At 35.9% G+C, this 15110-nt stretch overlaps 1 protein-coding gene across 3 annotated transcripts in view; it reads left to right on the top strand.

The window, feature by feature from the left end:
- Window positions 1-15110, top strand: part of SLC44A5 (solute carrier family 44 member 5) — a gene marked incomplete at its 3' end in the record, with an annotated part of 257122 nt that overhangs the window by 229887 nt on the left and 12125 nt on the right. For all 3 annotated transcript variants that reach the window (XM_081145142.1, XM_081145140.1, XM_081145141.1), the window contains 5 exons: window positions 3136-3235; window positions 5338-5430; window positions 5895-5982; window positions 6632-6894; window positions 7418-7512. In XM_081145142.1, the coding sequence (XP_081001268.1) occupies window positions 3136-3235; window positions 5338-5430; window positions 5895-5982; window positions 6632-6894; window positions 7418-7512 (639 nt within the window). The remainder of the gene's footprint in view (window positions 1-3135; window positions 3236-5337; window positions 5431-5894; window positions 5983-6631; window positions 6895-7417; window positions 7513-15110) is intronic.

Below are 15110 nucleotides of genomic sequence, written 5' to 3'. Positions count from 1 at the left end.
TTTGGATGTGGATCTTTGTAGCCATTAACCCGATATCCAAGGAAGGTGTTTTAAAGGGGGAAAAAATGCTTGATTTTTCAAACTTGTTTAAAAAGAAAAAATAAGAAACAATTTTTATAACAGGAATTTTAAACTATTTATTATAGGAATTGGAATAATAAGTAACTAAAAATACATTTCTATTTTGAACTATTTATTCAGATTATCAAATTAGTTAAGGGTAATAGTAACAAAATTTTTAAAGCGAGATGATTTCAGAGATGGCGTTAAACCTATATTCCTAGAATGATTGTATTATACTATTCCTTGCACTTCACAGAGATTGATATTCTTTCATCAAGATTTAAAAAATAATCTCTAACGACATGTTGCTTTAAAAGAGAATTCATCTTCATATTGTTGAAGTTTGAAAGCCAGGCAAGACATGTTCAAAAAAGTCTCACATGATGTCGCCAGAGGGCCATTTTATTTTTTTACACTATTAGGTTTACACTATCGGATACACTACTTACTTTACACTCTTCCCTGACCAGGATGCAGATATAGCCTGCCTAAGACATTGCTTTCCTGGGTTCAAAACCTATGGGGACCGAGATTGCTAATGAGAAGCTTTATTAGCAGAGGACCTCAGATGGTTTCGAGATGCTTTCTTCAGGCTGATGCTGAGTTGATGACCTAGCCCCGCTGCACAGAACCCCCACCAGATTCCTTTGTCTATTAAATGGAGTTGTTCTCCTTTCCTTGGACAGTCCTGGATCAGAACACCAAGTCCTTGCTCTTAGGCTTCCCACTTCTAGCTCTCATCAGATTAGTTTTCTTCATATAACAAACACATTATTTCTTTCAACTATGTTGCAGAAGAACTCTTTCATTTATAGCCATTTTTAACTATAAAAATCAGACATCTTGGGACTTGCATCCTAATCTCATTTCATGAATTTGAAGTGGTTTCATATGTCTTCAGCAGTCCACTTACTGTTAGCTGTCATTTCTGAATATGACAACTCTCATCTATGACGTACTGACAAGTCTAGTCTTACTTTCAGATGATTCTGAGTTACAGGTTCTGTGGCCATCCCACTGCTGTCACTTAAGGACCTTCAACACAGACATCATTGAGATGATCAGAATCTGCTATTGGAAAATTAAGAGATGTACTTTGAGGAAAATACAGAGCTTGCTTTCATTTTCAAGTCTAGAAATACTAATTTTTCCTTAAATGAGCCTCAGCTTTCAGAGCCCATTTTTCAGACATTAATTGATTACTTGCACTGTGTTTGGACAAAATTCTAGGGGCCAGAGACAAGTGCATACATGTGATTACACAAATTCACAGAAACACTGAAAGTAAGCAGAGTTTTACATACACTAATATAATTTTTATGAGTCTTAGATTGTGTTAGGAGATGGTTGTATTCTCATTTCCACTGTTAATTATCCCAGTCTTCTCCTCTGTGAAGCTATAGTCAATACCATAGGGTCTATAGGGTCTCAAAAATATATATGCTTCTGCTTCTATTATTTGTTCTTATTTAGACACAAGGAAGGAATGTAATGTATAAATTCAAAAGACAGTTAAATTTCTCTAATATAACCATTTTGAACATGTAATTTTATAAAGATAGAAGTTTAATATGCTATGTTCTTATCAATGCCATGTCAGAATATAAAGCAATTTTGGTATATCTCATATTCTAGGTTTGTCCGAAGAAGATAATGATTTTAGCTTATTATAGCTATACTCCACAATTTTGGGCTCATTTTCATGTTTTAAGAGAATCAAACGTGCATGAAAACATCAATATAGTTTAACTTAAAAAAGAGATATAATAGCAGAATGATACGTTACTAAGATCTTCCCACATCTCTGGTTTAACTGATTTTTACCTACTTGGAAATAGTAAATGATGTGTGATGTAACATCAGAGTCTTAGTGGTATAAGAATATGAAAATAACGAGCGCCCTATCAGCAGAGGTGTTCACACATCAGCAGAATACTGTGTAAGAAGCATGTTATGGAATGGATTCTTCCACAGGTGGAAATTTGGTTAACTTGCCATTAAGTTTCCTTTGTAATTTCAGAATGTTATTAGCAGTGATATATTTCCTTAATGTTAAGATCATAGTTTTTTCACTTGTTAACATCTCTGAAGTCAGTATGCATCTTATAATTAATGAATAGATATTTAATGAAGGGTTTCTTTACTTTTCCTAAAAAGATATTAGTAAATTAGTATGCTTTAGAATTGAGGAAATATAGTAACTAGGACTATTTGGCTTCAAGTAAAAAGAAACTAATTCAAGCTAGCTGAAAAGAAAATAAAATTGGAGCAAGCTGGGGCTAAGGCAGAGGTATTTTTATAAGAATATACAAGGGTCTCAGCAAACTAAAAAACAGAAACATGATTTCAAGTGTAGATAGATTCAAGAAGCATAATCCAAAAAGAACCCAAGATTTCCTCTTCTTGCTCTCTCGCTCCCTTTATACACACACTTTATCTTCTTTGCAGATGTGTTTACTTCGCATGAAGATAGTTTTGACGCAGTTCATTAAGTTTGTACCACTCTTAATTCAAGAGGTTTATAAGCTTTAACTCAAAACTGACCTAGAATACCTTAGTTCTGTTTCTGAGACTTTTCTTAGACAACTTGGGCTGTGTTTAAGCCCTGATACCATCAACAGTGGCCATGATGATGGTCACAGAATAAAAATGTGGGCAGCCGAGAGCCTGACGTGTAAATCAGCAAGGTCAATTAATTAAGAGGCATTGTGAGCAGGGCAGTTTCTTCTGTAACGATTCTCTTACTCAGTGAGGTGAAAGTGAAACATTTAAGAGCTGCCTAAAGCAGCCCTTCCTTCCTTACATGCCTGTTTTCCCATTTCTACAAATGGCTGAAATATTTCCATAGATAAAACCTGTCGAGCTGAGTTGTTCAAGCTTTAGCTAGAGGTTTTCATCTAGATTTCTTAGCATTTCTTGAGGGTTTTGAAAGTGAATTTCTAAGATTGCCTGAAACTACAAAGTGTTGTAATTGGCAGAAATAACCATGAAGCTTAGTCCTAACTTTGGCAGAGGAAGTTTGTTTTTTTGAACTGATGTGTATCACACACTAATTTCTTTTTCTGTTTAAAGTGGTAATCCTCTCCGTCCTTGAAGTGCTTGTCATCCTCATGCTGATCTTCCTTAGGACCCGAATCCGCATCTCCATTGCCCTGCTGAAGGAAGGGAGCAAGTAAGGCCCCGATGGAAAACCTCACCCCGTGTGTATCCGTCAGTCCAGTCAGTCACTGCCTATTGTGTAGCTGCCCCGGGCTATTTTTCCTTTAAGAAGTCTTGCTAAAAAAATCTGCTTTCCCTTCAAGAAGACTTATCCAAGTTTAGACTGCCACTTATTAAAAAGGTCATGTTAACATGTCCTTCAATATCCCTAAAACCTCCATTATCATAGGGTTAAAACCTGTCTAGTCTACCTATTAGCACTTTTTTTAAAACACCAAATGTATGTTAGGTGAATAGTGTATGTTAAAGTAAGTAATAAAGTGCTATATAAAAGTTAATTATCTTGCATGATGTATTATTCCCATACTGAGTCATATGTTAATATTAATGCTTGAGATCATTTGCAGAACTTTAAACCACCATAATTCTATAAAGTCAATTACATACTATTACCATTTCTGTATGAATGACAAAATTTGCCAGTATAAAGAATAATTGATCCTAGCAGTAGCAGACTATATATTTTGTATCTAAAGCTCTTAATGCAGAAACACTTTATACCCAGAGCCAATTTTTATTTTAAAAAATGCTATAAAATAAACACTAAGTTTTTCATAAATTCATGCTGGAGGGTAATAACACCTACAGTTTCCAAACTATTCCAAAAAGTCACTTGAGGATAATACTTTAAACTTTTGAATGATGCATGGAAGAAACTAAGAAAGCATTATTGTAAAGCCAACAAACCATACTCTCTATTTACAATGATGGAAACTTGGTTGTTAATGGACCAGACCAAATTATTTTAAGTACTCTTTAAGGATTATTTTAACAAAATTGTCATCTATAATATAATAATGCTACCTGAGGCCTATGGTTTAAATGGTTAACAAGCAGTTTGTTGAATTAAACTCTGTCTCCTTCCCACAATAATGGAAGCCCTATCATTAGCCACTGAAAACTACTGATTTGCTGTATTTTTAAAATAATATGATATTGTGCAATTTACTGTAACTTGCCCTACTTTATGCCTCTAAATGTGTATATGAGTGTGTGTATGTGCATATATATGTGTGTGCATGTGTGTGTATATGTGTGTGTGTTAAAGGGCCCATACAACTGTCACAGGTTGATAGTTTGCTCAAGGGAAAATAAGAGTTGGAATAAATGGGTGCGAGAACACAGTAAACAGATAGATGCTCAGTAATTCATTCAACTGCAGTATCTGGAGAAAGGAAACAACAGCATAGTTCAAACAATGAAGTGAAGGTAATAAATTTGAAAGGAATCTAAGGCGTGTCAACTCATTAGGAGTGGAAATCATTCCATCGGCGTTCTCGGTGGCTGTATCAAGCAGTACTGGATTTAATTCAGTGTCATATGCTGCAAAGAGCATTCAAAAGTAGCTAGGGACAGGGCAACTAGGATGGGGACCATTTCAAGCCACGTCTTATGAGGAAATGTCAAAGGAATGCTTATCCTGCAGAACAAAAGGATGAGTTACTTGGAAGGGCTGCTGTGTTGAAAAGCTGGTCATTTCTTCTCCAGAAGGTCATGGATCTGAATTACAGGCAGGCAGAGAAGGGAGAATTTTCTAATATGTTGGTAAGAAAGAGAATAAGCTGTGTCATATAAAAGTAAGTTCCTAACAGTGTGGTCACCGGAGGTTTATGAACATATTTTGAAGATAGTACAGCAAAGATTCCTGAATTAGGGAGGGATTCTCACATTTGATGAGATGACCATCAGGGTCCTCTCTAATTATAAAAGTCTAAGAATCTAAACAAAAGGAAGAAATATTATGATTATAATGAATTAAATCTTTATGAATCAGACAGAAATAATCAAAGAGGAGAGAGTTTGGGGAAATCGGAGCAGGAATCAAACATGAGCATTGAAAGAATATTTCTAACTTACAATCAATCAATCAATCAATCAAATTTAAAAACCAGCTAAGAATATGCCAGCATGATCAGCAAATGAGTCGATGGTTATTACCACTATTCTTAGAAATAATTCAGTCTAAGGCTTATTTCTAGTTCTAACAAATAAGAATTCATTAGAGAAATTATAACACCAGATCATTTTGAACTTCATCTATTTGTTTTATTTCAGAGCCATTGGATATGTCCCTACTACATTAATTTATCCAGTTTTAACTTTCATTTTGCTCTCAATCTGTATTAGCTACTGGGCTGTGATAGCAGTGTATCCTTTGGTAATTTATCTCGTTGAACCTCAGGTCCACCCATTATTCAGGAACCAGGAATTCAGTGATTTTCATCCTGGGAAGATTAAGAACACCTTAAAGAAATAATTGATTATTTTTTCCGCTAAGCTTTAAAAAAGTTTGTCTACTGATTGTATTTCCCCTCATATAAGTCAGATGGTAGATTTCGTTTTATTTTGTCTTCACATATGCTACTTCTCCTTGGCAATAACCTTTAAAAGATCCCATATATTTTACTGATTTTAAGAGGCCGCTCAGTGCAGCTGACCTCTGTGATATTACTCTGGGTCTGAAGAATGGATGAATTATTACAATATTAAGAGTTATTTGAAGTTAATCTCCCAAAGGATTTTTAATTTACTTTTAAAAATAAGTTATTTTTTCATGTCTATTTATTTTCAACTTACCAGCAAGTAATTTATCCTTAATAAAATTTACTCAGTTACTTGGCTACATCAGGGGTGCCCGTATACAAAGTCGTAAACCAGGATGGGCAATGTAAATATGAAAATAAAACCTGTGACCCAGAGGTAAGTAAAAGAAACTCTCTCTTTTATTTAACTTCCATACAGAACTCTTCTACATTCATCTAGCAGTTGTTAGAATCATCCTGAAGTAGAGAAAGACCCTGTGTATTGATAGGGATCACTATGGAGAAGGGGAGAGTGGATCAGGAGAACACTGAAAACGGTGGGAAAATAGAAAGAAAGCTCTACTATTTCCTGATCTCATTTGTCTTATCAGATACCCAAGAAGCAGGTATTGTTAACAATAGCACTAGTACATTGAAACTAAAGGGGTTGAAGAGGGATGAACATAGGATGGAAATGAGATATGCAGGGTGTCCCCAAAAATATATATGCACTTTGAATAATTACTTATTCCAATGGGTTAAATATGAAAAGAAAGAAACATCAATTGAGCTATCAACTGTTAAGTGTGTATACATTTGTAGGGGGAGGGGGCACTCTGTATTTTCCAGAGCTCATTCAATGATTCTATGAAGTGATATGATTGAAAATAGGAATAACAGCAGAAGCTCATGGAGAAAGCACAGAACATGCCATTGCGGGGGGCAGGGGGGCGCAGGGGTAGAGCTACAAAAAAGGAGAAGGCGGGGAGGGTGTTTATCTTGGAATAATATTTACTATTGTCCATGTTGTTGTTTTCTGAGTGCAGGTTTTTAACGGAACTGAAATTTCTAAAGCTTGCCCTCATGCTCGGTGTAACTTTGCTTTCTATGGTGGAAACAGCCTGTACCATCAGTACGTCACTGTCCTCCAGATATTCAATCTTTTTGTCTTCCTGTGGCTTATAAACTTTGTCATTGCGTTGGGTCAGTGTGCCCTGGCGGGTGCCTTTGCTTCTTATTACTGGGCCTTGAGAAAACCTGATGACATCCCACCACATCCACTTTTTACTGCGTTTGGACGAGCCATACGGTAAGTTCCACGTTGAGCCTTACGTCTACTTTCCAGGTTAGGCTTAATGTGCTTATAATTCAATCTTGTGCTTATCACTCAAGTGGCAAGGTACAAATGAGTTCAAAAGTATGATTCGAGATTCATGCATGTTCATTGGCTCTGCCTGGTTTGATAGCCACAACTTTGTACTCCCTACCCAGGCTAGTATTCTTCTAAACACCATAGGTTACTAGAGTCAAGAAGCAGGGAGGACACCAAATTGAAGATTAAGGATTAACTTGGCTTTGTCTCTCCGTTGCTCAGATCAAATATCCTATTTTATGCTGACAGGATATTGGTATCACTTTTGTAGATGAAGGGCAAAATATGCATGTGTGTTTTAAAACTCTCTAGACCTTTATCAATCAGAATAGGAGCATGTAAGAAGCTCTTTTTTATCAGTTCTCCTGCAGTTCTTTGTACCTATAAATAGTTTAACTAACATGCTTTTAGTTAATAGTAAAGATACTTTAACTTTTATTCTCATTTTATCTTTGCCCAGATATCACACGGGATCCCTTGCATTTGGATCCTTAATTCTTGCATTAATTCAACTGTTTAGGATAACCCTAGAATACTTGGACAAACGTATTAAAGGTAAGATTCCAGAACTCATCTTTTCTCAGGCTTCCTTGCTTCTATGAAGAGAATAGATTGGAGCCGGTGGTTGTAGGAAACATGATGACTGTAACTAGGTTAATAAGGACGGAGGTGGTCAGATTGGAGATATATTCGGAAGAAAAAGCCAACAGGATTTGCTGAAGGATTGGATATGAGAGGGGCCGGGGGAGCGAAGCAGTGGTGAAAAAAAGGGGAGAAAAAGCGTGTGATGCTATTTACTAAGATGTCAAAACCAGGAGAAGCAAATTTCAAAGAAGAGATGAAAAATTGTGTTTTTGACATGCTAATATTGAGAAGCGTGCTGGAGTTGTCAGGCAGTTTCAAGTCTAGAGCTACGGACAGGTCAGGCTGAAAATACAAATATGTATGTCATAAGCATAAATCTTCAAACATGATACATATGGTTTATAAATATGTAAACTCTGTTTAGAGTGCGCTTTAAAATATTATTAATTGCCAAAACAATCTTGAAACAGAACAACAAATTTGGAAGACTTACATTTCCTGATTTTAAAACTTAAAAAAGCTACAGTCATCAAAACAGTGTGGTGCTGGCGTAAGGAAGGACATATGGGTGTGGAGTAGAATAGAGCCCCAAAATAAGCCCTCACATATAAGCCCATTCAGTGGGGTAAGGACAGTTTTTTCAACTAAAGTTACTAGCAAAACTGGGTATCTATACGCAAAAGAATGATTTTGGACCCTTACCTTAATCATATAAAAAATTGTTTCAAAGTGGATCATAAGCTTAAATATAAAAGTTAAAAGTATAGGGTGGAGGGAGGCAAAGGGTAGGGGTAGAATGGGGGACATCTGTAAGAGTCAACAATTAAAAACAGCCAAAAGTAAAAAACTCTTAGAAGAAAGCATAGGAAGAAATCTTCATGACATTAGATTTGATGATTTCTTAGATATGACGACAAAAGAAAAAAACATAAATTAGACTTCATCAAAATGAAAAAGAAAGCATCTAAGGACACTGTCAAGAGAGTGGACAACCCACAGAATGGGAGAAAATATTTGCAAATCATATACTTAGATAAGCACTAATATTTAGAATATACAAAGAACTTCTACAATTCAACGATACACCCAATTCAACATGGGCAAAGGATTTTTTAATTATGTAAAACTTTCTGAGCTTTACTGAGATATAATTGACCAATAAAGTTGTAATATGTGTAAAGTGTACAACGTGATGGTTTGGTACGAATACATTGTAGAAGGATTCCCACATTCAAGGTAATGAACACAGTCATCACTTCACCTCACATATTTACCTTTTTTTTTTTTCTTTTTTGGTGAAAACACTCAAGTCCTATTCTCTTAGCAAATTTTAATTCTTTACCACATTATACATTAGACTCTAAGACCTTTATTCATCTTATTACTGAAAGTTTGTACCCTTTCACCACCCTCTCCCTATTTCCTCCACCCCTCAGCCTGCAGCAACCACCATTCTTTTCCATTTATGTGAGTTCAACTTTCTTTTTTATTCCACATGTAAGTGATACCATGCATATTTTTCTTTATCTGGTTTATTTTACTGAGTGTAATGCCCTCCACGTCCATCTCTGTTGTTGCAAAAGAAGGATGTCCTTTTTGAAGGCTGAATAATATTCCATTGTGCATTTATACCACATTTCCTTTAGCCACTGATCCATTAAATGATGTGTAGTTTGTTTCTATACATTGGATATTGTAAATAATGCTGCAGTGAACATGGGAGTGCATATACCTCTCTGAGAGAGTGACTTCATGTCCTTCAGATAGATACAGAGAGTGGAATTGCTAGGTCATGTAGTAGTTCTAGTTCTATTTTTAATTTATAGAGAAACTCCATACTGTTTTCCATAGTGGATGCACCAGTTTACATTCCCACAAACAGGGTACAGGCTTCTCTTTTCTCCACATTCTTGCCAACACATCTCTTGTCTTTTTTGCCGGTAGACGTCCTAACAGGTATGAGGTGAGATCTCATTGTTGCTTTGATTTTCATTTTTCTGATGATTAGTAATGCTGACTACCTTCCCATGGACCTATTGGCCTTTTGTATGTCTTCTTTGGAAAAATATCTATTCATGTCCTTTGCCCATTTTTAAATTGGGTTATTTGGGGGAGGTGGGATTGCTATTGAATTTCAAGTTCTTGTATATTTTGGGTATTAACCTCTTATCATATATGTGGTTTCCAATTTTTTTCCTATTCCATAGGTTGCCTTTTCATATTATTGATGGTTTCTTTTGCTGTGCATAGCTTTTTAGTTTGATGTAGTCCCACGTGTTTATTTTTGCTTTTGTTGACTTTGCTTTTGGTGTCACATTTAAAAAATCATTGGCAGTGCCAATGTCAAAGAGCTTACCCCTATGTTTTCTTCTAGGAGCTTATGGTTTCAGGATTACTTTCAAGTCTTTAATCCATTTTGAGTTGATTATTGTGTATGGTGTAAGATAAGAGTCCAATTTTATTCTTTTGTGTGTGGATATCCACTTTTCCTAGCACCATTTATTGAAGATACCATCTTTTTTGCATTGTATGTTCTTGGCTCCTTTGCCAAAAATTAATTGACCATATATGCATGAATTTATTTCTGCTCTCTCTGTTCTATTCACCGATGCGTCAATTCTTGCATTACTGCCACACTGCTTTGATTACTATTGTTTGAAATCAACAAGTATAATGCCTTTGGCTCTGTTCTTTCTCAATTGCTTTGGCTATTTGGACTCTTTTGTGGTTTCATACAAATTTTAAATTTTTTTTCTATGTCTGTGAAAAATGCTGTTGGAATTTTGATTGCATTGAATTTATGGATTGCTTTGGGTACTATGAACATTTTAACAATGTTAAGTCTTCTAATCCATGAACAAGGAATATTTGTCATTTATTTGTGTCTTCTTCAATTTCTTTCATTAATGGCTTACAGTTTTTGATGCACAGATGTTTCACCTCCTTTTTAAATTTATTCTACCTATTGATTGTTTTTGATGGAATTGTCAATGGAATTATTTTCTTAATTTCTCTTTGCAGCAGTTAGTTGTTAATGTATAGAAATGCAGCTGATTTTTTAATATTGATTTTGTATTCTGAAACTTCACTGAATTTGTTTGTTCTAATAGCTTTTTGATGGAGACAGTAAGGTTTTTTTATATATAATGTCATGTGATCTGCAAACAAAGACAAGTTTGCTTCTTCCTTTCTGATTTGAATGCCTTTTTTTTTTTTTTTTACTTGCCTAATTGTTCTAGCCTGGTTTTCCAATACTGTATTGAATATAAGGGGAGAGAGTGGGTCTCTTTGTCTAGTTCGTTCCTATCTTAGAGGAAAAGCTTTCAGCTTTTCACCATTAAGTATGATGCTAGCTGTGGGCCTTGATTATGGTGAGGCTTATTATAACCAGTCAGTTTGTTAATATCTTGTCAAGGAATTTTACACTTATGTTCATCAGGAATATTGGCCTCTAATTTTCTTTTCTTGTGTCCGTGTCTGGCTTTGGTATTAGGATAATGCTGGCCTCACAAAATAAGTTTGAAAATGTTCCCTGTATTTCTATGTTTTGGGAGAGTTTGAAAACGTTGGTATTAATTCTTCTTTAGAAGTTTGGTAAAATTCACGAGTGAAACAGTCTAATTCTTTCCTTTGTTGGAAGGCTTTTGATTATTGATTCAAATGAAATTTTCTTTTTCTTTATGATTCAGCCTTGGCAGGTTGCATGTTTCTAGGAATTTGTCTATGCCTTCTAGGTATCTGATTTGTCGGTGTGTAATTATTCATAGCAGTCTCATGACTCTTTGTATTTGTGTGGTATTTGTTGTAATGCTTCCTCTTTCATTTCTGTATCTGTCTTTCCCTTTTTTTCCTTAATTAGTCTAGCTAAAGGTTTGTCAGTTTTGTTTACCTTTTCAGAAAATTGGCTGTTCCCTTCACTGATCTTTCCTAACGCCTTTTTATTTTCTATTTCATTTATTTACACTCTGATCTTTACTATTGCCTTTCTTCTACTAACTTTGTGCTTAGTTGTTCTTTTTCTAGTTTCTAGAAGTGTAAAAGATTTTTCAAGATCTTCCTTTTTCTTAGCTTGGGTGTTTATCACTATGAACTTCCCTCTTAAAACTGCTTTGCTACATTCCATGTTTTTGATACGTTGTGTTTCCATTTTCATTTGTCTCAAGATACTCTTTGATTTCCCTTTTGATTTTTTTCTTTGGCCTGTTGGTTGTTCAGTAGCATGTTGGTGAATTTTCCAGTTTTCTTCTTGTTTCATACCACTGTGGTCAGAAAAGATGCTTTATATGAATTCAGTATTTTTACATTTATTAAGATTTGTTTTGTGGCCTAACATTTGATCTGTCCTGGAGATTATTCCATGTGTGCTTGAGAAAAATGTATATTCAGCTGTGGTAGGATGGAATGCAATGTAAATGTTAAGTTCTTTTGGTCTATGATGTAATTTAAGTCTAATGCTTCCTTTCTGATTTTCTGTGTGGATGATCCATCCATTGTTGAAAGTGGAGTATTGAAATCCCCTACTATTATTATATTACTGTTTATTTCTCCCTTCATAACAGTTTATATTTGATTTATATATTTAGGTGCTCCAATGCTGGCTACATAAATATTTACAATTTTATATCATCTTGATGAATAGACCTCTTATCATTGTATAATGACCTGACTTAAGTATAAATACACCTGCTTTATTATAGTTTCCATTTGCGTGAAAAGTCTTGCTCCAATCTTTTGCTTTCACTCTGTGTCTTTAAAGGCGCAGTGAAACTCTTGTAGTAGCAGATGGTTGAGTCTTATTTTTTTTATCCATTCAGCCAGTCTGTAATTTTTTAATTGAAGAATTTAGAAAATTTATATTTAAGTGTAATTCTTGATAGCTATGAACTTGCTATTGCCGTTTTGTTACTTTTTGGGGGGAGGGGAGGGTGTTTGGCTGCTTTATAGACCAATGTGTTTCTCTCTTCCTCTCTTCCTTTGTGATTTGATGATTTTCTGTCGTGGTTGATTCCTTTCTGTTTATCTTTTTGTATCTACTGTAGGTTTTTGGCCTTGTGGTTATCATGAGGCTTACATAAAACATCTTATAGAAATCTAGTTTAAGTTAATAACAACATAACTTCAAACACTTCAAACACATGCAAAAGCTCTACATTTTTACACTTACCATTATATGCTACAATATTTTTGATGTCACAATTTACATATTTTTATACTGTATATAAACAAATTGTATACTTTGTCCTTTAACCTTCATACTAAAGTTGTAAGTAACTTGCCCACCACCATTACAATTTTAGAGTATTCTATTTTAACTATATATTTTCCTTTACCAGTGAGTTTTATACTTTCATATATTTTCATGTTACTAATTAGCACCCTTTTGTTTCATCTTAAAGAACTCCCTTCCCTTTAACAATTCTTGTAAGGCTGGTCTAGTGGTGATGAATTTAGCTTTTGTTTGTCCAAAATACTCTATCTCTCAATTCAGAAGGTCAAGCAATGCCATGTATTTTCTTGGTTGGCAGTATTTTTCTTTCAGTACTTTAAATATATAATTATGCTTCATTCTGGCCTGCAAAGTTTCTGCCGAACAATCTGCTGATATTCTTATGGGGGTTCCATTATAAGTAACAAGTAGCTTTTCTTCTTTGTCTTTAAATTCCTTTTAACTTTTGAAGATTTAATTTTATGTGTCTCAGTGTGAGTCTCTTTAGATTCATCTTTTCTGGTATTCTTTGGGGTTTTTGGATATAGATGTCAGTGTCCCTAGATTGGGCAAGTTTCCAGCCATTATTTCTTTGAATAAGCTTTCTGTTTCTTTTGCCTCATTCTGGGACCTCTAGCACATGTATATTGGTAGCTTGATGGTATCCCTTTAGGTCTTTAAGCTAACGACTCTTTTTACTATTTTTTTCTTTTTGCTTCTCTTATTGAATGAATTCCACTGCCTCATCTTCTAGTTTGTTGATCCTTTCTTTTACTTCATCTAGTCTGATACTGAACCCCTCTATTGAATTTTTCAGCTCAATTATTGTATTCTTCAGCTCTATGAATTCTGCTGGATGCTTTTTTGTATTTTGTATCTCTTTGTTCAAATTCTCACTTTGTTCATACATTGTTCCCCTGACCTCAGTGAGCACTTTAATGACCATTATCTCTGTTTCATTAAGATTAGTTTCAGGAGATTTATCTTGTTATTGTTTGTTTGTTTGAAACTTAGTTTCCTTGTTAATTTTTTCCTGACTCTCTGTTTTGGTTAATGTGCATTAGGTGAAAAAGCCACCTCTCCCATTATGTCAGACTGGTCTCATATAGGAGATGAACAGTTCTCTCCAAACTGTAATTGTCCTAGCCACTATAGTTATTCTTGGTGGCTTCCAATAATTGAGGGTGTGCCAAGACCTGTCAGTGTCTCAAACAGGAAAATCACAGGCAAAACCTGGATGCAGGCTGATTAGAAGCCAGACGCTCAGACAGCAGCTAGGAAAATGTATAGTTTACCCCTTTCGGGGCGAAACTGGGAGATGGGTGTTTTTGCCTGCTCTCTCTGCACAGACACAGGGCGTATAGCCATGGTGGTGGGAGTGGGGAGGGTGCTCCTGCACCATTTAAAAACTGCTTCTCTGTTTGCTATAGTCCTGAGGAGTCCTGAATGCAGGAGCTGTTGGCTAACAGGGCCAGAAGAACTGGGGACCATCCCTGGAGCAGCAGTCACAAGTGCTGTGGCACCAGGCATGTGTACAAGCAACTTCCAAAGAGATGTTGGTGACTGAGTGTTATAAATGGAGTGACCTAGAGAAAGAAGGTGGAAAAATGCCCACCAGCTTCCCCAGGCTCCATGGAGGATCATAGTTAGCTCCTAAATGCACACCAATTAGAAGCCAGAACCTTGGGCCCCAGGTTATAAAAGATGCATTCAGACCCCCTCCTTAGAAAGACCGGAAAATGGGTGTTTTTGCCTGCTCTCTATGTGCTAAGAACTGGGGGGATAGCCAAAGTAAGTAGTAGCACATGTGCCAGTTAAAAACTGCTTCTTTGCTTTCTGTAGTCCTATGGGACTTGTGAACACAACCCCTGTTGGCTTTCAGAGCTAAGCGCCCCTTGGGTAGGAACCTTAAAAGTTGGAATCCTAGATGTGCGGTCCAAACCCTTCACTCCTCAGAGAGAAGCTGAAAGCGGGATATATCATCCCCATTGTGTGTTATTGTGTGGGGAGTGGGGTTTATGGGGCAGGGGCCTCAGCCTTTCCCACCCGCATCAGTGTGGGTGTTTTCTTGGTTGATATGCATGAGTCACTGAGCTAGTTTTTGGATTTCTCTCAGGGGAAATTACTCCATGTGTAGCTGTACATTCAGTGCATCTGTGGAAGGAGGGAAGTCCAGGGGCCTCCCGTGTCATCATCTTGGTCTCCCACGAAGGATTTGCACATACATTGCTCCAAACAAGATATACAAATGGCTAATAAGCACATGAAAAGATGTTCAATATTAGTCATTCTGAAAATGCTAATCAAACCCATAAAGAGGTACCACTTCGCATCCCTTAGAATGACTACTGCAAAAAATGCA

This window comes from Miniopterus schreibersii, assembly GCF_964146895.1.
Source record: "Miniopterus schreibersii genome assembly, chromosome: 8".
Lineage (NCBI taxonomy): Eukaryota > Metazoa > Chordata > Mammalia > Chiroptera > Miniopteridae > Miniopterus > Miniopterus schreibersii.
Note: the sequence above shows the minus strand (reverse complement) of the source record. Positions and strands in the feature narration are given on the sequence as shown.